The 23546-nt window shown below is 41.4% G+C and overlaps 1 protein-coding gene across 1 annotated transcript in view; it reads left to right on the top strand.

The window, feature by feature from the left end:
• Positions 1-23546, top strand: part of LOC124711806 (ankyrin-1) — a 150749-nt gene that overhangs the window by 44266 nt on the left and 82937 nt on the right. The window contains exons 4-5 of the mRNA XM_047242029.1: positions 1692-1884; positions 5081-5301. Coding sequence (XP_047097985.1) covers positions 1692-1884; positions 5081-5301 — 414 coding nt within the window. The remainder of the gene's footprint in view (positions 1-1691; positions 1885-5080; positions 5302-23546) is intronic.

Genomic DNA, 23546 nt, shown 5'->3' with positions numbered 1-23546 from the left:
AAATAATGGAAACTCCAGGACAAAATGTACAATATTATGAAAAAGAAGTTGCTACTCTCCATATAGTGGAGATGCTGAGTTGTAGATAGGTGCAACAAAAAGACTGTCACAAATAAGCTTTTGGCTAGCAAGGCCTTCATCAGAAATAAACACACACACACACACACACACACACACACACACACACACGCACACGCACACGCACCACACACACACACACACACACACACACGGCAACTGAAGCCATGAAGCCAAACTGTGAGCAGCAGCACCAACGCATGACTGGGCGACTGGGTGGGGGTAAGGTGGAGGCTGTGGCTGGGAGGGGGAGGGATAATAGGGTAGAGGTGGGGGAGCAGTGAAGTGCTGCTGTGGAGCATGCAGAGACGACATGGATAGAGGGTAAGGCAGCTATGTGTATTCGTGGGAGGATAGCTACTCCCTGTCCCCCTCCCCCTCCTCCTCCCCCTCCCCCTCCCCCTCCCCCTCCACCTCCGCCTCCGCCTCCCCCTCCCCCTCCCCCCTACCACTTCCCTGAACTCCCGGCTGCACATAGCTGCCCTACCCTCTCTACTCCTCGTCCCTGTGCACTCCCTTGCAGCACTTCACTGTCCCCCAGCCCTACCCTACTATCACTCCCCTCCTGCCCCAGCGTCCTCCTTATCCCCACCCAGTCGCCACTCCCATCATGCACTCATCCTGCTGCTGGCAGTGTGGCTTCCGTTGCCAGAGACTGCAGTCATGTAGGTGTGAGTTGCGTCTGTGTGATTGTGTATCTGTGTGATTGTGTATCTGTGTCTGTCGTCTATTTTTGAATTAAGGCCTTGCTGGCCGAAAGCTTGTTTGTGACAGTCTTTTTGTTATGCCTATCTGCGACTCAGCATCTCCGCTATATAATGAGTAGCAACTTTCCTTTTCTTAAACAAAACAATCATTTTCAAATTCTTTTTAATTTTTAGTTATCTGGCTGTATTATTATGAACTAAGCCTCTGTAGAGAAATTATTATGCTTTAACAATGATTTCATTGTTACAACAGGTTTTAAATAGTACTGAACAGCACTTTTACATCTGCAGTATATTTGCACAGAGAAGCAAACTGTTGTTTCTTTGGATCTTCCTGATTCTTATGTTATAAATTTGGACCTGAGTAACTTTCACAGAAAAGTTTTTGAGAAAGTCTGCAGTAGTGTCTCCAATATCTTATATCTGTTGTGCATTGACAGAGCTATTCTTAGAATCAGTTGCAATGTGATTTGTGAAGTATTTGACACTGAAGTTACCAAAAGCACTCAAAGAGATAAAAAGTTACTGTCTTGGGTTAGAGGCACTTTTGGCTGCCGTATCCATGCATTTTTTATCATATGTAATGGGCCATTGAGAATATTTCTTTTTTTTACGTCCATAATGAGCAATGTTCATTAATTATGTGCACATTCTGCTTGGTATATTCTTTTCATTTAAACAGTATTGTATACATGTTAGTTTGTCTTACAAATTTATTACTTCCCCCCCCCCCCCCCCCCCCCCCCCCCGAGTGTTCATTAATTGTATCATGGAAAGCTACAGATCTTAAAAGGCTGGAAACTCCTAATTAATGTGAACCTATAATATGTGCAAAAGTAAGGCATCTATTTAAAGAATTTTTTCTTCTGTGAATACATTTTTATTCAAGAAAATCTATATTTATAGGTACGAGGAATGTGTTGAAATTCTTCTCAAGCACGGTGCTCGAATTGACGTGGAGGCACGTATGTGTTGGCCAGGACCTCACAATCAAAACTGTGAAGAACGTGGAAAATGCCGAGTGCCCAATGAAAGTGTTGCTGATAGATCAAGTGACAAACTGCAGAGTGCAGTTTTTTATGCTATAGATGGTGACCAAGTGAGTAAGATAAATGTCATCCATCTGTTTGTTTTGTTTTAAAAATATCGTATCAGTGCATTATTTCTTTTGAAATAACAGAAAATTCCATTGTGAAAGTACGTCCTACTAACTTACATTCCAAATAGTGTTAACTGTTATGGGACATTATATTCAGAATACATATTTTGTATGAATCTGATCTCACTCACTCAGAGCTTCAGTTAGAAATGCCATTTCACCTTCCAGATGAAACCCACAGACAGAGTAACCATTGGACTTTTGCTTTAAACAGTTTTGACCTCAGCCCCAAGGTAATCCTGCTCCAATCCCTCAAAACCAGTCTCCACCAGCACTTTAGATATTCCTCATTTCAAGTGTAACTTTCACATTCTTTGTGAAATCTTTTCTGAGACCTGAAACTGTACTTTAACTTAGTCCTGTGCTGTCTGTGATTTTAATACAGATGATTCTGTCATCATCCTCCCTGAGATAAGGGTTCCATTACAGGAGTACTTTACCATGGGGGTTATATGTCAAAAGTGTACATCAATTCTTGGACACTCCAATGTGTGAAGAACCTCCTTCCATCATTCCGTACTGGACTGTGAAAAACTATTACAACTACAGGACCTCACAAAGTTTTGCAACAGCCTCTTATAAAGCTCCTCTGATCCACACAGCTCTGTCTTCTACATATCATCTAAAGTATGCAAAGACAATCACCCTTACTATTCCACTATGATAGACTTCAAAGGCCCAACCAGATACATTTCAATCCTGGCAGGGCAGCACTTGTAACGTATTACCCAAAATCCTCCCAAACTACATATACTAATAACTCCTGGAGTGTTTCAGATCCATTCCCAACACATTCCTGTCTGAAATCTGCTTTGTCAAAGCTGACAAAATCCCAATATGTATGATCTTTTTTCCTTTCAACACTGTCCCCCATACCAATCCTCACTCATTGCCACACTAAAAAACTTCAGTCTTACTTACAATTTCTTCATCTTTGAGAGCCAAGGATATACAAATATGTCATGTGGATTGCTACACGGGAACAAAGAGGGTCCTTATCCTTTGGCAGCTTTTTCATGGGCCATGTTGAAGTTATATTCCTATACTTCCCATAATTCATTGATTATATTTTTGTGGTTTGCGCTCCTAATGTATAACAATTCTTCCACTCCATCAGCCCAAGTCCTTTCTCCATCTACAGTCCATCTAATCATACTCCAAATTCAAAACTATCTTCATGGATGCTGACCTCTATTTTTTGTAGCTCATTTCCAAACTTTGGTCCACATCTAACCAACCAAAAAGCAACATGATATACTATTCGACAGCTGTCACCATTCCTCATAACTTATGAGCCTCTGGTAAACATATATGTTCCAAAACTAAATCCCTCAACACTTGTACCAAATTCCTCTCCCATGCTTTCGTCTTTTGCAAATTTTCCCACTGACCTTGTCCAAAAACCAGTTTTCAACACCAGTGTTCCTACCAACACAATCATTCCCACTGGATAATCTAACCCATGTACCTACCCACTACTGCCATAATGCCACCATTGATAAATTACATTAAAGTCAGGGCCACATGTGAGACAACTCATACTGTTTACCAGCTGCATATATTCTTTCCACAGTCTTTTGTGTATGAGAGATCACATAAGTGATTTTTATTTTTCAGTTCTCCTATTATATTGCAGCTGTTAATGTGTCGCTGCAACTTTGAAATCAGGGATTTTGCCAACCTTTGCTATGTAGTTTTTCTTGTCCGTATTCTGTTTGCCATTTGCTAAGGCAGGAGCAGGAAGTAGATGTGACAGACACCCAAATGGAGGAAATACATTGAAGCTCAAGATTTTGTAACTTAACAACGTTCTTCATCAGATGTGTAGGAAATAGCAAGAGATGACAGTTCCTTCCTGTTTACAGTTACTTGCATGCATCATTTTCTCACCTGATATTGGGTACTAGAGAACTTTTTTTTTTTTTCTTTCCTTCATTTGAACATTTTGTATTCACCTTTCCCCACATCATATCTTTATTTTAAAGTTGTGAAACTGAGATATTTACTGTCTGTTTTCCACATTTGTTAGCCTGTCAGCTCCAATATGTTTTCGCAGCTTGATAGAAAGTAGTTACTCCTTGTGTATCACATTCAGAGTTGAACTGGCATTGCTGTTTAGCATTGTGCATTCTCTCCCCTTTCAATTAAACTTTTTCTCATTTAGTTTCAATCTATATATCTTTCTTGTATCATAGTTTTTATCTATAACAACAAAAACAATCAATTATTGACAAAATTATTTAATTGGATGGATAAAAAAATCCACTCACCAATCGGCAGCAAAACACACGCATAAGACAGCTGTAATTGGCAAGCTTTCGGAGCCAGTGGTGGCTCCTTCAGGCAGAAGGGCTGAAGGGGAAGGAAGAAGGGTGAAGGTAAATGACTGGAGAAGTCTATGTGACTTTCCTGAAATCTCCCCCTTTTCCTAGACCTCTTCAGTCCTTTACCTCACCCCTCTTCCTTTCCCTCCAGCCCTTCTGTCTGAAGAAGGAGCCACTGGCTCCGAAAGCTTGCCAATTACAACTGTCTTTTATGTGTGTGTTCTGCCACCGCTTGGTGAGTATCTAGTTTTTATCTGCATGTTAATTTTTGAGCTACACTTCTAGGATGACCAGTGTCACACTGGTTAAGATACTAGACTTATAATTGGGTGGGACAGGTTTGAAATCTTCTTTTGGCTGCCCTGATTAAGATTTTCTACAGTTCCGCAGTCGTATTGCAAAATGCCCCAACCCAGAGGTTGCTGCCAATTTCATGACTTATCCTTATCCAATCTGGGATAGTGCTTTCACTAATGACTTTGACATAAATAGTATGTGAACCCCAGTCTTATTTCTCCCAGTTTATCTATGTTTTGTATTTTTTTTGTACCATCCACAATGAGTAACTGAAACATCGATTGTGGATGTTCACTTTATTATGTGAGAAATAACAGAGAGGTAATGCTCACTCACATGTAATATGTAAGTAAAGAGGTAACAGGCAGCTGAAAGGTAGATTGTAATAAGTATGAATAAGTACATACTTCACAGAGTAGTCATTTGTGGAAAATTGCCTATAGTAAGAGGTCCCGAATTCACTTGAATTAGCCTCTTGTTGATGCACTTGCTGTAACTGTGGTATTATTTTTCAGGCAGATATCCTGGAATTGCTGACCCAACAGTGTGAGGATCACTGGTTGCCATGGCAACAGCGTCGCCCACTATTGCACATTGCTTGTGAGCGTGGTGCCTGGAACTGTGTTAAGTATCTTGTGTCAGAACGCTCGGATGAAATTAATCAGTGCTATGATGAGTACTATCCTATACATCAAGCAGCACTGCATCACATAAAATTCCTCGAACTGCTCATAAAGTAAGTACATGTGCAGTATGCAATATTCTGTTGGAGAATATTTCCAAAAGAGACAGCATATTTTAAATTGGTGCCAAGGAGAGGTGTGACCTTTTGAGGATGAGTTAATGTATTCCAACTGATGAAATCACCTGGGAGTAGCAGTTGAAATAATATGTTAAAGCCTGTAACTGCATGTGCCATAGAAGGACAGTATTTACAGTATTTGAAACTAAGTGGCTGGGCCAGGGAATGGAATGTCAGTAGCAGACTGATACAGTTGTATATATAATATGCATATACATAATATGGGATGTGACAACAATAGGTGCGTAAGATGCTAAGTCACAAACACAAAATGATGCGAAACTTCTTGACAGATTAAAACTGTGTGCCGGATCGAGACTCGAACTTGGGACCTTTGCATTTCGTGGGCAAATGCTCTACCATCTGAGGTACCCAAGACAACTCACGCCACGTCCTCACAGCTTTCTGACTGTATCTCGTCTCCTACCTTCCAAACTTCACAGAAGTTCTCCTGCGAACCTTGCAGAACTAGTACTCCTGGTGGAAAGGATATTGCGGAGACATGGCTTAGCCACAACCTGGGGGATGTTTCCAGAGTGAGATTTTCACTCTGCAGTGGAGTGTACGCTGATATGAAACTTCCTGGCAGACTAAAAATGTGTGCCGGAGTGAGACTTGAACTCGGAACCTTTGCCTTTCGCGGGCAAGTGCTCTACCATCTGAGCTACCCAAGCACGACTCATGCCCTGTCACACAGCTTTACTTCTGACAGTATCTTGTCTCCTATGTTCCAAACTTCACTTTGCAACATCCTTTCTTCCAGGAGTGCTCCTTCTGCAAGATTTGCAGGAGAACTTCTGTGAAGTTTGGAAGGTAGGAGACGAGATACTGTTAGAAGTAAAGCTGTGAGGACATAGTGTGAGTCGTGCTTGGGTAGCTCAGATGATATAGCACTTGCTTGTGAAAGGCAAAGGTCCTGAGTTCGAGTCTCAGTCTGGCACACAGTTTTAATCTGCCAGGAAGTTTCATATCAACGCACACTCTGCTGCAGAATGAAAATCTCATTCTGGCTACAAAATGATACATTTAGTTAGACTTCTTCTTTGTCCCACAATGTGTTTACCCTTTTTTATGCCATTATTGAGTGATTAGGTATATAAAATGCAAGCTATATTAGTCGTGAAATGCAGACATAATGGTGTGAGCGTAACTTAACGGAAGGATAGGGTCCTAGAATAATGTGCTATATGTATGAAAATGGTGGTATATTCATGTGATGTTCCATTTGTTTCGGTTTGGTTTGACAAACAGTCGGTGCACTTAAGATGGGAATAATGTTGTGAAATGACGAAGAGGTTTAAATGAAAACAGCCTAAACTCAGAAAATGTCACCTTCATTTAATAAATTTAAGGTGGTTGTGCTCACCATGATGAAGACAAGATAATATATTTGCAAACTTCCACTACTTTTTTTGCCGTGTAATGCTGACAGCATGAATTGCCACGGGGAACAAAACTTGACTTCATTATTATAAGTGAGAGAGCAATAGACAGTCTTTAGAATGTTAATACACATCATCTGTGTTTAAGAAGTGGTCCAGAACTTAATTCTCTGTCAAGAGGATCCTTTTCTGCCCTCTTTCAGGCTGTGAATGTGATATTTATGGAGGAGGGGTACAATGAATAGTTGCCACAACAGCATAAGCTTGGAGAGGGAGTTCAAGTTAGCTAAATGAAGCTGTTGTAGAAAACATCTGTCTAAAAGCAGTCTTCTCTTTTACCACGATCCTCTTCCTCACAAGCCCTCAGGGGCTCAGCATTCATTTGGCGACCACAGGGTTCCCGAGCTGGGGACTATTAAGTGCTGCCAATCCCCTGTCATCATAAGCTATGGGTAAGCTTCAGTGACCACTGTATGGCATGGCAGGGAGCAGGGATCTTGGCTTGATCACCTGGATCATGAGAATGGAAACCCCCTCAATCTCGATGTGTGCTGCGCATTGATTAGATTCGTGGCTATTGAAGTCTTTAGCGGGCAACTTTTGTGGAACTTGCTGCACCTCAGTTGAATAAGGCTTGTTTCCCTAGCTCCCCTTGGGGACCAGCCATTTGCTCCTCCTGGCAGAAAGTATGGACTGCTGGTGGCACAGGTACTCTGAAATCCATCAAGTGATTGCACAATGAAATGCTGTTGGTTGAAACTGCTAGTTCCCAACAGGTCACCAACCTCTGGAAAACAAAGTGCCTTGCGGAATATGCCGTAGAAACAGAGCTCCACTACACCTTAAACTATAACAAAAGTATTTTGGCTTGTAGAGATCTTGTCAACGTTCCCTAGGATAAATTGAAGGATAAGTGGGCTAAAGAAGGGATTGTTGATTTGCAAAATATATTGAAAAGGGTGGATGGGGACCTTGTAAAATCTAATGTTGGCTGCTCTTCCCTTCCAAAGTGTGTCAATTGCTCTGAGGATCAGCTTGTCTGGAGTAGTGATTGCTGTGTCTTCCTTGAAGAATGAAAGATACAAGAGATTGAGACATCCCTTATGGAGAGGCCAAGAAGATCTATAAGGCCATGCAGCTTCCCACATTCACTACATCTTTTGCTTCAGCCCTTAAAAAGCCCATTTTGACAGCAAATGCTTCTATGCAAATGGAGCATCAGCACTAGTACCTGCATTTGTCAGTGCACATGTCAAGCTGCAGTTGTTTCAGAGCCCATAGCCCTCCTGTGAACATCAGACGAAGGAACAGTTGTCACCATTGTGGACCCTCCAGTACCTCCAAAGGCAGAGCCTGGTAAAAAATATGGCACTGCCTCCACTGCTGCTGTGGCACCTCCTCCAAAGTCCTCCCATTCTAAAAAAAGCAGATGGGAAGCTTGCACCACAGATACTGTCGATATCATTCACCTTGATAGCTTTGCTGCTTCTGGTTCAGTGCCAGTGGAGTGTGAAACCAGCCTGGGGCAGCTGTCTTGTTCCAAAGCTGAAACTCCACTCATTACGGGCTCCCCACCCTGGCAGAAAGACAGGATGAAAGTACAACAGTTGTGATAGATGGCTCCCATACTATAGTGGAACATGAATGGGTTCAGGACTCATGTGGAGAAACTGAAACTCCAGGTCCCTGTCCTTGTGTTTACAAGAAACATATTTCAAAGTCACTGATGCCCCGTGCTGCTGAGCTGTCTCCTCCATCGAAAGGATGATCTGACTGGGGACAGAGCTAAGGGAGGTTTTGCTGTGTTTGTCAATATCACACACCACTCCCCTGCTCTCTCTTTTGTTACTGACCTACAAACAGTAGCCACTGCAGTTCATTTGGGTCAGAAGACCACTATCTGCTCAATGTATTTACCTCCACAGGGTGCAGTAGACTCTGAGACTCTCGCAAGCCTTATTGAACAACTCCTCCATCCATTTTTCCTACTGGGCTATTTCAGTGCCCCTAATGTATTATGGGGTTGGTTGGTTGATTGATTTGGGGGAGGGGACCAAACAGCGAGGTCATTGGTCACAGTATTATGAGGCTCGAACTATACTTGCCCCAGGGGTTGAGTCTCAGGAACTGTGCATCCTCAACACGGGCAATCCCATTCGTTTATTGACTGCTACTGGGTCATCCTCAGCCATTGACCTCTCTTTCTGCTCTCCAGCCGGTCAGCACAGTGGGAAGCAACTGTCGACTTTCTTCCAGTGACTGCTTCCCACTGTGGATCCACCTACTGGAATAGAAGCTACTGAGATGGATGATAATCGACGCTAACTGTGTACTGTTCAGCCAGCCAGTTGGCTGTCCTTGAATGCCACAACAACATCCAGGAATTGGTGGACTACATCACACGAGTGATCCATCGTGCCACTGACGTAGCCATCCCAAAGCCTTCAGGCCGTCTTATGAGGTGACCTGTACCTTGGTGGTCAGATGAGTGCCATTCAGCAATCTGAACATCAAGGCACTGAACATCATAAAGCTCCTTAGCCACAGATCTCAGGGAGCAGACAGAGAATGTCTTCTCCAGTTTTATACGGCTTTCTTGCTTTCACGGCTGCACTCAGGATGCACGGTGTATGGATCAATGAGGCGCTGTCCACCATGAAGGGATTTGGCTGACCCTGGGTGCTTATAGGACCAGTCCCATATCCCGTCTCTGTGCTGAGGCTGGGGAACCACCACTCACCATCTTGTGGCAGTTCGTCATGGTACATCAGGCATTTAAGTTTCTCACAGCTCCAACTTCACCTGCATAACATACTATTGCTCGTCCACCTCTGGAACACTTTTTCTCCAACCATCCATGAGCCACAATGCTGTTTGGGATCCATGTGTGTCGTATGCTGGAGTCACATGATATGGAGCAAGTATGATCGCAAATCCTGGGTTTCACTGTCTGCCGCCCTGGTTACTGTGGAGGCTCAGGATAATTTTAGATTTGGTGCAATACAGGAGAGATTGCACTCCTGCTTCTGTTTTTAATGGAATATTTTCTGACATTTAATATGAGCACCACAACTATGTGGCCGTCTTTACGGATGAGTCTAAACAGGGGTTGGTTGCTCTATCATTTTCCCAGATAATTTCCCCAAGGTCGGACTGCCTCAAGAATTTACTGTCTTTGATGCAGAATTATATGCGATCTTGTGGACACTAGAGCAGACAAGTCGTACTTCCAGTGCCAAATTTCTTGTCTGTTCCTTCCAATCCTCTGAGCGTCCTTCACTCTATGAGATGTTTGTACCCAGCATATAAAGTAGTCCAGAATATGCAGCATGCCCTCCTCCAGCTACAAAGACTGGGGAAGGAGGTATCTTTCTGCTGGGTGCCAGGGTACATGGGTATTGTGAGGATAAGAGGGCAGATCTAGCAGCCAAGGAGGCGTGTCGTGACCCTCAGTTGTTTCAGTGTGCCATTCCCCTGCATGCTATCGCCTCGCTGTTGAGGTACAAAGTCGTGTGTTGATGTGAAGCCAAGTGGCTGGAAGTGATAGACAACAAGCTTTGTCTAGTAAAGCACAAAACAAAGTCATGGCACATGTCCTTCTAGCATGTTGAAAGGACAAGATCTTCACATAGGGCACAGCCTACAACACTTGGCTTCCTGCTTTGGTGAAAGGACCCTCCAGTGTATGGTGCTTGTGGTGTACAGATCACTGTACATCACATTTTATTGGAATGTGTTTTTATTTTCTGACATGTGGAATGCAGGGGCTTTGCTGCTGGATCTGCCCTCTATTTTAAGTTATGTACAAATGAATGTACTTCCGCCAAGTTTTAAAGTTTTGTGAATTGTCCAACATTTTTCCCAAGATTTTTGAGGATATGGTTTTAATGTGTTCATGGAATGATTGGCTCACACAAGTTTTTTTTTAAGTGTACAGCCAGTGACATTAATTTCATGCTTAGCTACTTTTCCTGTTTCTAAGTTGTTTCAGTGCATATGAGATAGAGTGATTTTGAGTGCAAAAGTGTGCAACAATTTTAGTGATTATCTCCACATTTCAGATCATGATGCACAAATTTTAACTCTAAAATATTTTTGTGCTGCAACACATGTTAACTGTAGTTATCAACTTTTTAGGAAAGCTGATCCTGTTGCTGTAGAGACCTTTGTAAACCTTATCAAGAAACAAGAGGGGCAAGATGTTTATAGTGCTGATACAGTAGACAATAAATATAATGCTTTCCTCAAGACTTTTCTCGTGCTCTTTGAAAGTTGCTTTCCATTAGGACGTTCAAAACAGGGTACTAGCAGAAACAAGCAGCCTGGGTGGTTGACTAGAGGGATAAGAATGTCTTGTAGTACAAAGTAGCAGTTATATCAAAATGTTAGAAACAGTCAAAACCTAAATGCAGCAGCCCATTACAAACAGTATTGTAAGGTGCTTAAAAATGTTACTAGGAAGGCAAAAAGTATGTGGTATGCAGATAGGATAGCTAAGTCTCAGTATAAAATTAAAACGATATTGTCAGTCGTAAGGGAAGTGGCTGGTCTTCAGAGACAGGTCGAGGCTATAGAATCAGTGCGTAGTGGGAATGTCCATGTTACTTATAAGCCGCATATATGTACAGTATTTAATAATCACTCTCTGAATATAGCAGGTGAACTAAATAGAAACCTAGTCCCAACAGGGAATCATATAGCGCTCTTAGAAAAAAGTGTTCCGAGACTGTTACCTGAAATGCTCCTCCATGATACTGACAAGAGGGAGATTGAGTTAATAATGAAAAATCACTAAAGACCAAGAATGCTCATGGATATGACGGGGTATCTAGCAGAATACTGAAATATTGTTCTATGTATGTTAGCCCAGTACTTAGCCATATCTGTAACTTTTCCTTTAGGAGTGGTCGGTTTCCTGACCGATTAAAGTACTCGGTAGTGAAGCCACTTTATAAAAAGGGAGACAGGGATAATGTTGACAATTTTAGACCTATTTCTCTGCCAGCGGTGTTTGCTAAAGTTATCGAGAAGGTTGTATATACAAGGTTACTGGAGCATTTAAATTCAAATAATTTGCTGTCAAATGTACAGTTTGGTTTTAGAAAAGGTTTAACAACTGAAAATGCTATATTCTCTTTTCTCTGTGAGGTTTTGGACGGATTAAATAAAAGGTTGCGATCGCTAGGTGTTTTCTTTGATTTAACAAAGGCTTTTGACTGTTGACCACAAAATATTACTGCAGAAATTGGACTATTATGGAGTAAGGGGAGTAGCTTACAATTGGTTCGCTTCTTACTTTAAGAACAGAAAGCAGAAGGTAATTCTCCGCAATATTGAGAGTGGTAGTGATGTTCAGTCCCAATGGGGCACTGTTAAGGGGGGCGTTCCCCAAGGTTCGGTGCTGGGGCCACTGCTGTTTTTACTTATATAAATGATATGCCTTCTAGTATTACAAGTGATTCAAAAATATTTCTGTTTTCTGATGACACCACCTTCGTAGTGAAGGATCTTTTGTGTAATACTGAAACACTATCAAATAATGTAGTCCATGAAATAAGTCCGTGGCTTGTGGAAAATAATTTGATGCTAAATCACAGTAAGACTCAGTTTTTACAGTTTCTAACTCACAACTTGACAAGAACAGAGACAGAATGGGCATATTATAAGCGAGACGTAACAGTTCAAGTTCCTAGGCGTTCAGATAGATAGTAAGCTGTTGTGGAAAGCCCATGTTCAGGATCTTGTTCAGAAACTAAATGCTGCTTTATTTACCATTAGAACAGTATCTGAAATAAGTGACAGTTCAACACGAAAAGTAGTCTACTTCGCATATTTTCATATGCTTATGTCATATGGTATTATTTTTTTGGGTAATTCTTCTGAATCAAAAAGGGTATTTTTGGCTCAAAAACGGACTGTTCGAGCTATACGTGGTGTAAGTTCGAGAACCTCTTGTCAACCCCTATTCATAGTCTGAGAATTCTGACATTGCCCTCACAGTATATATTTTCTTTAATGTCATTTGTTAGCAATATTAGCTCATTCCCAAGAGTTAGCAGTTAATACTAGGCAGAAATCAAATCTGCATGTGGAATGCACTTCCTTGACTCTCGTACAGAAATGAGTGCAGTATTCTGCTGCATCCATTTTCAGTAAGCTACCACAAGAACTCAAAAATCTTAGCAGTAGCCCAAACAATTTTAAGTGTAAACTGAAGAGTTTCTTCATGGCTCACTCCTTCTATTCTGCTGAGGAGCTCCTGGAAGAGCTGAAAAATTAAGCAAATTCCAGTGTTACATTGTTGATTTTCTTTATTTAAACTTACAACTTGTCTCCTGAATATGAATATGTTTCTTATATTTCATTTTATCTGTTTCTATTATCATGTTATAATTTCATGTATTGACTCGTTCCATGACCATGGAGACTTCTCCTTAATTTGGTCCCACAGAACAATAAATAAATAAATTTGTTTTAGTGAGTGCTCTTAAGATCCAAACACACACTCTCATCCTCACCACACAGCAAAAAACCTGTTATGTTTTAGAAAATGAAATTTCAGTTCTGCAGCATCACCCATACTTTGGATTAACTTGTGCATGTACACTTGCAGGCTACTTTGAGAAGAAAAAAAAATGGCTCTGAGCACTATGGGACTCAACTGCTGAGGTCATTAGTCCCTTAGAACTTAGAACTAGTTAAACCTAACTAACCTAAGGACATCACACACATCCATGCCCGAGGCAGGATTCGAACCTGCGACCGTAGCGGTCTCGCGGTTCCAGACTGCAGCGCCAGAACCGCAGCGCCAGAACCGCGTGGCCACTTCGGCCGGCCTTTGAGAAGACAGTATTTTGGTAATTAGGTCAAAAAAGTAGTCCATTCTTGTTTTGAGACAAAACCAAAAACATTTTTTGTTTGTTTTGGAATAAAGAAATTGGTCTTATCATGTAGTGTTTCATCACTGAGCTTTACATTCTTGGTGATTTTAGTTGCATAAACATTAGGCTATGGTCTAAGGCATGTATCTGTGTCTAACATTTCATCTCCCAGTGCTGGAGACATCTTCAGAGGCTATAAAGACTTCATTAGTTGCTGTTTGAACAGAAATAGTCTCGGCATGTTGAAAAGTCCATATAGCAATTAATGAAGTCTTTATAGCCTTTCAAGGTGTCTTCAGCTTCAGGAAGAGAAGCGTTAGGCTCAGAAACATGCCTTAGACCAGATCTGTTCAGAAGGCGGCTAGGTGAACAAGAGCATTCACGCCCATTAACTGCCTGGGAAGAGTGTTTGCAGTAAAATGGGGTGGTCAGACATCGTTATGCAGCACAAGGTAAGTGCAAATGATGCAGTGCCATCAGAGGAATGACTGTTAATAGGTTCAGCATAACCGTAAATATGAGCTTATATGCTTACAGCGCAGTGCTTAAATCAGTGAAAAGTAGCATGATGGCCAGATTAGGAACTTCAAAGTGAAGGTAAGACACACCAACATCAATGTACAAAATGTCAGTGTAAGATGCCTTTGTATTCCTGGTACTTGCCTAGTCGGCAGTGCGGGTCTCCCGCATTGTTCCCTATGCTCCTCGGAGTGTGGGACCTCATCATCATCATCATCATCATCATCATCTGATGGTGTCTTGAGATATCTATTGTGCTTCAAAGCTCTGAACGCCATGAAAAAATTCATTTCACGGTGACATTACAGAGGCTCCCATGCAAGAGATTACGGACATTTGGAAACCGAAAATCAGATAGTGTATGTGCAAAAATCAAGGAAAGAACTGTTAATCATTGTGACTGAAATTATCCATTTGGTGGAGGCAGAGAAATAAGTGTCTGAATAATTTTCATATATATGTACATACGAGTATGTCTAGAGAGAGGCAAGTTAAGTGTTTATCCTTTTCTGTGTTTTCCACCTAATCTATTTATAAAATTTTGTGCATATTTTTCTGTTTAAGAGGGTTCATCTTGCATTTTTGTAAGTGTAAATTTGTTCAGTATGTAGTGCAATAGGTGATCATTTGTTTCATTTTGAAAGCAACCATCTGTTCATTTAGTAAGCCAGTCGGTCAGGCTCCAGCTCTTGGCTGTGATATGAGTGCGTCTGCAGAGTGGCAAGTTAAGTGTTCATCCTTTTCAGTGTTTTCCACATATAATGCATCAGCATACTTTGCTGACACATCTGGAGGGTAGCAAGTCTCATATCTAGGATTGTCTGCTTTTATAATTCACTTCAGTTAGTCTTGCTAGGATGGAAAGGTTGTGTGCGGACACGGGAGGAGCTGGCCATAATTCACGAACAGCTGAATGTGTTGTTGGCTACGGTCAGTCACCTTCAAGATGCTACCTTGGGGTGTAGTTGTGGCAGAGAATCTGGCATTCTGCATGGTATACCTCACATGTCACCTGTTTGCTGCCCATGGGCTCTGCTTCCGAGGCACCTCCTAGTGCACCTGACACAATGGATCCTCAGTGTCAGTAGAGTGAGTGGCAGATGATAATACATTCGCATCGCTCAAGGCGGAGAGCCACCTGGCCTCACCTATTCACCTTGTGAGTGGATAGGTGGCTGCTCCTTCAGCAAGGGCTGAGCAAGCACATGGGGGGATGGTTTTGCTGGTTGTTGGGAGCTCCAATGTTGGGCACGTTATGTAATCCCTTGGGCAGAATGTCTTCAGGGCTGGAGAGAAAGCCAACGTGCACTCGGTATGTCTGCCGGGGCTTCATCCGAGATGTGGAGGTGGCCCTGCCAGTGGCTATCAACTGTGTAGGTCCAATTCTCTGCAAGTTGTGGCTCACTGTGGCACCAACGGTGCCTGTCTCATGGGTTCTGAGGTGATCCTCAGTTCGTGCAGGTGGCTGGAAGAGGTAAGGAAGACTGCTGGCCTCATAGGCTGCAAGCAGAGCTCGCAATTTGCAGCAGCATTCCCAAAGTTGATTAAAGTCCTTTGGTTTGGAGCTATGTGGTCTCAATCAAAAGCTTTGTTGACTCTGTGACAGTCTTGGCTGCAGATTTCTTGGGCTGTGTTATTGTCTAAGAATTTGTAGGGCTCCCCTTGGTAGGTCAGGGGTGCACTACAAAAAGGAAGCAGGTAATTGGGTAGCGGAGTACTTGGTGAGTGTGCATGAGGATTTTTTAAGCTAGGTGATGGTTTAAGGTGACTGATGAGTGCTAGCCAGTTCATTCACAGGAAGGGAAGTCAAACAGTATTCAGAATAAAGACACTTCAACTGTCACAATTTTATTTGTAAATTGTCAAAGTGTTCGTAATAAAGTTCCTGAATTTACTGGCTTCCAGGAAAGTTCTCACACTTAGATCATCCTTGGGACCAAGAGCTGGCAGAAACCCAAAGTAGAAAACTATGAGATATTTAGCGAGTCAAGGAACATATATCTGAAAGACTGGTTAGAGATCATTGGAGTGTTCATTGCAGTTGACAAAAACATTGTCTCTATTGAGGTTAAGGTTAGAGTGACAGTGAAGTTACATGGTTGCATATAACAGGTGTAGATGAAACTAAGTTAATTGCTGGATGTTTTTACTGACCACCCGACTCTCCTGTGACAGTTCTAGAATCATTCAAAGAAAGTCTACAGTCAGTAGTGTGTAAATACCCAGATCATGCAGTAGTAGTTGGAGGCGACATTAACCTGCTGAGCATAGACTGGGATGTCTATGGATTCATTGTGGGGGGTACAGATACAGTCACGTGAAATAATTTTGAACACTTTTCTGAAAATTGTCTGGAGCAGCTGGCTTGGCAGCCCACATGCAATGGAAATAGCTTAGACCATGTAGCTACAAATAAGCTGGACTTATCAAAAATGTCTGTATAGAAATGGGGATTAGTGACCATGATGCCATTATAGCAACTGTGATTACAAAAGTCAGTGAATCGGTCAAGAAGGGTAGGAGAGTGTTTCTGTGAGAAAGAGCAGATGAGTAGTTACTAACATCTCACTTAGACAGTGAATTGGCATCACTTAGTTCCAGTAAGATGGATGTAGAGGAATAATGGACAAAGTTTAAGCAGATTGTAAATTGTAGTCTGGAGAGTTACATGCCTAGTAAGTGGATAAATGATAAAAAGACCCACCATGGTTTAATAATGAAATTTGGCAGATGCTGAGGAAGCAAGGGCTGTTACACTCTAGGTTCAAAAGTGGATGCAAAAATGACGACAAGTGAAGGTTAGTAGAGATCCGTGCATCTGTGCAAAGATCTACGCGTGAAGCATACAACTACCACTGTCACAGAAGATCTGGCAGAGAACCCATAAAAATTCTGATTGTATGTAAAATTACTAAGCGGGTATAAGGCTTCTATTCAGTCCCTTATTGACCAGTCTGGTGTGGCAGTTGAAGCTAGCAAAATGAAAGTTGAAGTTGTAAATTTCACTTTCAAAAAATGGTTCACATTGCAGAACCATACAAACATACCATAATTTGACCATTGGACAAACTCATGTATGGACAATATAGAAATAAGTGTGCATGGTGTAGAGAAACAACTGAAAGATTTGAAAATAAATAAATCACCCGGTCTGGATGGAATCCTAGTTCGATTTTACAGAGAGTACTTTGTGGCATTGGCACCTTAGCTAGCTTGCGTTTATCGTGAGTCTCTCGCTCAGCGCAAAGTCCCAAGTGACTGGAAAAAAGCACAGATGACTCCAGTGTGTAAGTAAAGTAAAACAACGGACCTACAAAATTACAGACCAATATTCCTAACTTCTGTTTGTTGCAGAATCCTTGAACATATTTTCAGTTCGAATATAATAAACTTTGTTGAGACTAAGAAGCTTATGTCCATGAATCAGCGTGGTTTTAGGAAACATCTCTCGTGCGAGACTCAGCTTGCCCTTTTTTCACATGATATACTCAGAACTATGAATGAAGGGCAACAGGCAGATTCCATATTTCTAGATTTCTGGAAAACATTTGACACAGTGCCCCATTGCAGATTGTTAATGAATATATGGAATAAGTTCACAGATATGTGAGTGGCTCGAAGACTTCTTAAATAATAAAACCCAATATGTTGTCCTCGATGCAAGTGTTCATGAGAGACAAGGGTATCATCAGGAGTGCCCCAGGGAAGCACGATAGGACCACTGTTGTTCTCTATATAGATAAATGATTTGGCAGACAGGGTGGACAGCAATCTGCATTTGTTTGCTGATGATGATGTGGTGTACGGCAAGGTGTTGAAGTTGAGTGACAATAGGATGACACAAAATGACTTAGACACAATTTCCAGTTGATATAATGAATGGCAGCTAGTCCTAAATCTAAAAAAATGTAAGTTAATGTGGATGAGTAGGGAAGAATAAACCTGTAATGTTTGGATGCACTATTACTACTAGTGTCCTGCTTGACACAGTCCAAGTCATTTAAATATCTGGGCTTAACGTTGCAAAGCGATATGAGGCAGAACGAGCATGTGAGAACTGTGATAGGGAAGGCAAATGGTCAACATCGGTTTATTGGGAGAATTTTAGGAAAGAGTGATTCACCTATAATGAGACCGCATATAGGACGCTGGTGCGAGCTATTCTTGAGTGCTGATAGAGTGTTTGGGATACTACCAGGTCAGATTGAAGAAAGACATTCTAGCAATTCAGAGATGGGCTGCTAGATTTGTTACAAGTAGGTTCGAACAAAATGTAAGTGTTACAGAGGTGCTTCAGGAACTCAAATGGGAATCCTTGGAGGCAAGGTGACGTTCTTTTTGAGAAACACTATTGAGAAAATTTAGAGGACCAGCATTTGAAGCTGAGTGCCAAGTGATTCTACTGCTGCCAACATACATCATGCATAAGGACCATGAAGATAAAGTGTGAGAAATTACGGCTCACATGGAGGTGTACACACAATCATTTTTCCTTTGCTGTATTTGTGATTGGAACAGGAGATGAAATGACAAGTAGTTGTACAGGGTACCGAGAGAGAGAGAGAGAGAGAGAGAGAGAGAGAGAGAGAGAGAGAGACTCAACAAACATGTCTTCAATTTGAGCGTGTTACCATATAGCTTTACAGATTGGCAAAGCATTCTGCAGTTTCACTGAAGGAGAGTTTATAAAGGCATGTTTATTGCTTGCATCTGAACATATAGTGTTTTCTATTACTGGCATCCAGTCATTCTATGAGTCCAGGATCATTGTCACTAGTTCACTAGTCAATATAATTGTCCATCTTCATTACTATTTAGACAATGGAAACTTTTGGTTGGATTATCAACAACGGGAAAAAGATAGATTGCTATTCGCCATAAAGATGACCCATTGCATTGCAGACAGGCACATCGAAAACACTGTTACACATTATAGCTTTCAGCCAAAGCCTTTTTTAGCAACATGGTTGCCTTCACAGTTGGTCCAGCCTTTGATTTGGTAAGATAAGCCTGTGACAGGACTGGAATAACAACTGCTGGGTGGTGTGGGTATGTGTTGCACCCAGACCTTCCAGAAGGATATGATCCCTGTGGCACGGGGTTGGAATTGGGAGTGGCATAGGAATGGACGAGGACGTTGTGGAGGTTGCGTGGGCAATGGAACACCACATTGGGAGTGTGAAGGATCTTGGATAGGGTGTCCCTCATTTCAGGCATGGTGATAGATGGGGAAATGGTATGGGAAATCTCTATGCTGATTAGGTCCTGGGGTGATACTGCCTGTCTGTGAAAACCTCTTTCATACTTTCAGCATACTGAGAAAGGGAGTTCTTGTCTCTCTTTCCCAAACAGCCTTGCCACTCGGGGGCAGCATATCTGCAACTCGGGGATGGCATATCTGCAATGACAAGAACTCTCTTTCACCAAAGCCTTCACAAACAGGCACTATTCCACAGACCTAGTTTGTAAACACATCTCCCATTCCATTTTCCCACACACCCTCAATCCTTACACTACCCTAAAGAACCAGCTGCAAAGGATTGTCCCCTTCATCACCCAGTGCCTTCCAGGACAGGGATAACTGAACCACATCTTTTTTCAGGGCTTTGATTGTCTATATCATGCTCTGAAATGAGGGACATCCTACCCAAGATCCTTCCCACCCCTCCTAAAATGGTCATCTGTCGCTCACTCAACCTCCACAGCATTCTAGTCCATCTCCAGCTCCCAATCCCATCCTCTTGCCATAGAGTTCATATGCCTGTGGAGGACCCAGGTGCAACACCTACTCAATTTACCCATCCAGCACTTTCTATTGCAGTTCTGTCAAATGTGTATCTTATCCCATCAAAGGCCAGGTCACCTGTGAAAGCAGTCATGTTGTCTGCTTCAACCATTGTGAAGCTTTTTATGTTGGTATGACTATCAACCAGATGACCAGCCCCTACCCAACTTTGGCCAAGAACAAATTAGACCACCCCGTGGCACAACAAGGAGCTGAACATAATATCCCTTTTTCAATGGGTGCTTCACTACCTGAGTCATCTGGATCCTTCCGTCCACCACCAGCACAGAGGGAGTTATTCTTGCAACACATTCTCTGTTCCCAAAATTATGTCAGCCTCAATCTACAGTAACATAGTGTCCTTCCAGCCTCCACCCAACGGTGTCTGCCTCCCTCATCCTGTCACCTTTCCCATTTTCACATTCCCTCACTCTCTTTGTGTGCAACCCTCTGCTGTTGTGCCTGCCTGTCCTATCCCCTTCCCTGCTTATGTCCTTTTCTGATATCCATGTTTTCCCCACAGCTCACCACCTGAAACTTTGCCTGGCAATTCCTAGTCCCTGCACACTACTCCAGACAGTGCTCATCCCTCTCTCCACATACACACACCCATACTATGTTATCTTCCCCTCTTGCCTCTTCCTCTTTCTCCACTCCAGATTGCTGTTCACATTATAGTTGCATTCCGGTCAGATCTGCTGACTGTAACTGTTGTGTGTGTGTGTGTGTGTGTGTGTGTGTGTGTGTGTGTGTGTGGTGTTTGTTGTAGAAGTATTTGTCTGAAAGCTGCAATGCATAACAGCCTTTTCATTGTGCCTGTCTGCAACTGTAAGAGTCATCTTTATTGTTAATCCATATTTTTCATTTAAAAAAATATATACTATAATATGTTTCAGCCACAGCCAGCACTGGAATCTGTCAGTTAAATGTAACAAATGAGATTTAATATTTCTACAAGAATTACAATAATACATTTATAGAATCAAACAAAGACAATGCAATGAGTCATCTTTATGGTGAGTAACATTGTACCTTTTTCCTGTTGCTGATAATCCAACCTGGAGTTTCCATTGTCTAAATAACAATCCAGATGGACAATTATATTGACTAGTGACAATGATCATGGACCCATAGAATGACTGTATGCCAGTAACAAAAAACACTATATGTTCAGATGCAAGCAATAAACATGCCTTTATAAACACTCATTCAGTGAAATTGCAGAATGCTTTGCCAATCTGGAAAGCTATATGGTAACATGCTCAAATTGCAGACGTATTTGTTGAGTCTCTCTCTCTCTCTCTCTCTCTCGCTCTCTCTCTCTCTCTCTCTCTCTCTCTCTCTCTCTCTCTCTCTCTCTCCCTTGGTGCCCTGTACAACTGCTTGTCATTTCCTCTCCTGTTCCAATCGAATCGTAAATGTAGTGAAGAAAAAGTGACTGTCTGTATGCCTTCATGTGAGCCCTAATTTCTCGTAGTTTATCTTCATGGTCCTTATGAACGATGTATGTTGACGGCAGTAGAATCGTTTGTCACTCCGCTTCAAATGCTGATCCTCTAAATTTTCTCAATACACTGCATCTTGTCAGCTCATATTCACACTTGAACCATGAATTATTGCTGTTTAGTGAGGCAGCCTCTGTTAAATAACAATCTGTGGCCATTAGGTGGTGTAAAATGCGATTGGACATGTCATCTTAAAATTCAAAGTAAACATACAATCATTTCATAAAAATAATCTATAAAAATGTGTTGGAATTTTCATCTAAACAGGCATTTATTGAAATATAATCAGTAAAAATAATGAATTGGACTTGTTACATTAAAAATTTATGTTAAAGTCTACATATTAAACATACAATCATTTCATAAATAATAATCTATAAAAATAATACTATGGACAGTTTTGTTGATAAAAACAGTTTTAACATGGGGCTTGGAATTGTATAAGGCAAAGCTTAATGTAACTTTTATCTTTACTGTAAAATATGTAAAACTGTATTGCAATGTGTTTCTTTTTTGTAAAATGAGGACATAAAACATAATGACTTTAATATTAAAATACATAACAAGTACTTTAACACATCCACAGCAAAAGAACTGCAGACTCTAGTATTGTCAGGGTTGGTTTCAGAACAACATTTTTCCACACAAACAACTTGTCATTTGCTGTCCCTCCCTTCCCCCTTTCACCTTGCACACTTTTGCATGGATTAGTTTTTGTTACTAATTATGATACACTATGTATATGGCTATTTTACAGCTGTGGCACCCCTGGAACCCTTCTCAGTTTAGCACACCAAACAGTGGCTTGTTTCCCTTGGGCCTTAAACTGGCCCTGAATATTGTCGCCATTTTATGGCTGTTGTGTTTACATCTGGTGTTGATGCTGCGAACGTGGCCATGTAAACATGAGGAAAGTAATGACTGTTGTGACTTGGACAGCAAATTTCTTCTGCGGTCATGCTTTCAAACACTGCCATTTCAAGCCATTTTGAGAAGACATGGAAAGCAGCTATGGCGATGTGCCCTATAACAGTGAAACATGCTGGCAGAGTTGAAATAAAGTCCTTTAGAGATTTTTTTTTAACTACGGGGCAAAAGAGAGAAAATTTACAGACTTAAATTGTAAGCCTGTTGCAGAACTGACAAATGAACAGTGTATAGTAGATTTGGCCTTCCTCTGTGATGTTATGCACCATATGACAGTTTGGAATTAGCATTGCAGAGTAAAAACATGTTGATTGCATAGATGTATGTCTGCATTCAGGACTTTGAGATGAAACTCCATTTGTGGAATAGACAGCTAGGAAATGGAAACATTGGAGCAGAGTGGAATGTTGAACAGTATCAAAATATGCTTACTGAACTGATCCATGAATTTTAGATTCATTTCTGGGATTTTGAAAGCCTTTACACTTCTCTTTTTGGTTGATGTTGATAGTGTGGAAATTGAGCTACAATTAGAACTTATTATCCTGCACTATGATAGCCAGTTGTGTGATAAGTACCATAATAAAATTAGTCTCGTAAAAATTTGAGAGACTTATTCTCAACATAAAATTCTGCAACTTTACAAGTCTGCAGCTGTGATTATGTTATTGGTTGGATCTACATGCTTATGTCAGCAAGTATTTTCTACAATGAAGAAAACGAAATCTATTCACAGAAGCTCACTGACAGGTTTCAACTTAAAAGCTTGGCTTTGAATGGGCAGTGCTCCAGAAGTGCTACCACACATGGCTGCTTTAGTGAGAACAAAATAAGTAATTTTCATTTACATACTGTGTTTTAATGTTAATACTACAGAAAATGGTCATGAAGTACAAGTTAGCTCAATTTAAATTTTGTCACAAAATGGACTTCATCAGGGGCTGCACGAATCATAAGAAACGTTGCATTTTATGCTTCCCTGCCCCATGTTCTTCACTTTGTCAAAATATTAAATGAGAAAGTTTTGAAATTTACTGTGGAACACATTAATGAGCCACTCCAAAGTGATACGTCTTGGCATAACGTGATTTTAGCAGCCATAGAATTAGACCAGTTGACTACAGTTTCTCTTATGAAACTATCTCATTCTGATTACTCACTCATCTCCATTACCATCACC

Source organism: Schistocerca piceifrons, chromosome 8 (genome assembly GCF_021461385.2).
Source record: "Schistocerca piceifrons isolate TAMUIC-IGC-003096 chromosome 8, iqSchPice1.1, whole genome shotgun sequence".
Lineage (NCBI taxonomy): Eukaryota > Metazoa > Arthropoda > Insecta > Orthoptera > Acrididae > Schistocerca > Schistocerca piceifrons.
This window is presented reverse-complemented; position numbering and strand designations above follow the sequence as displayed.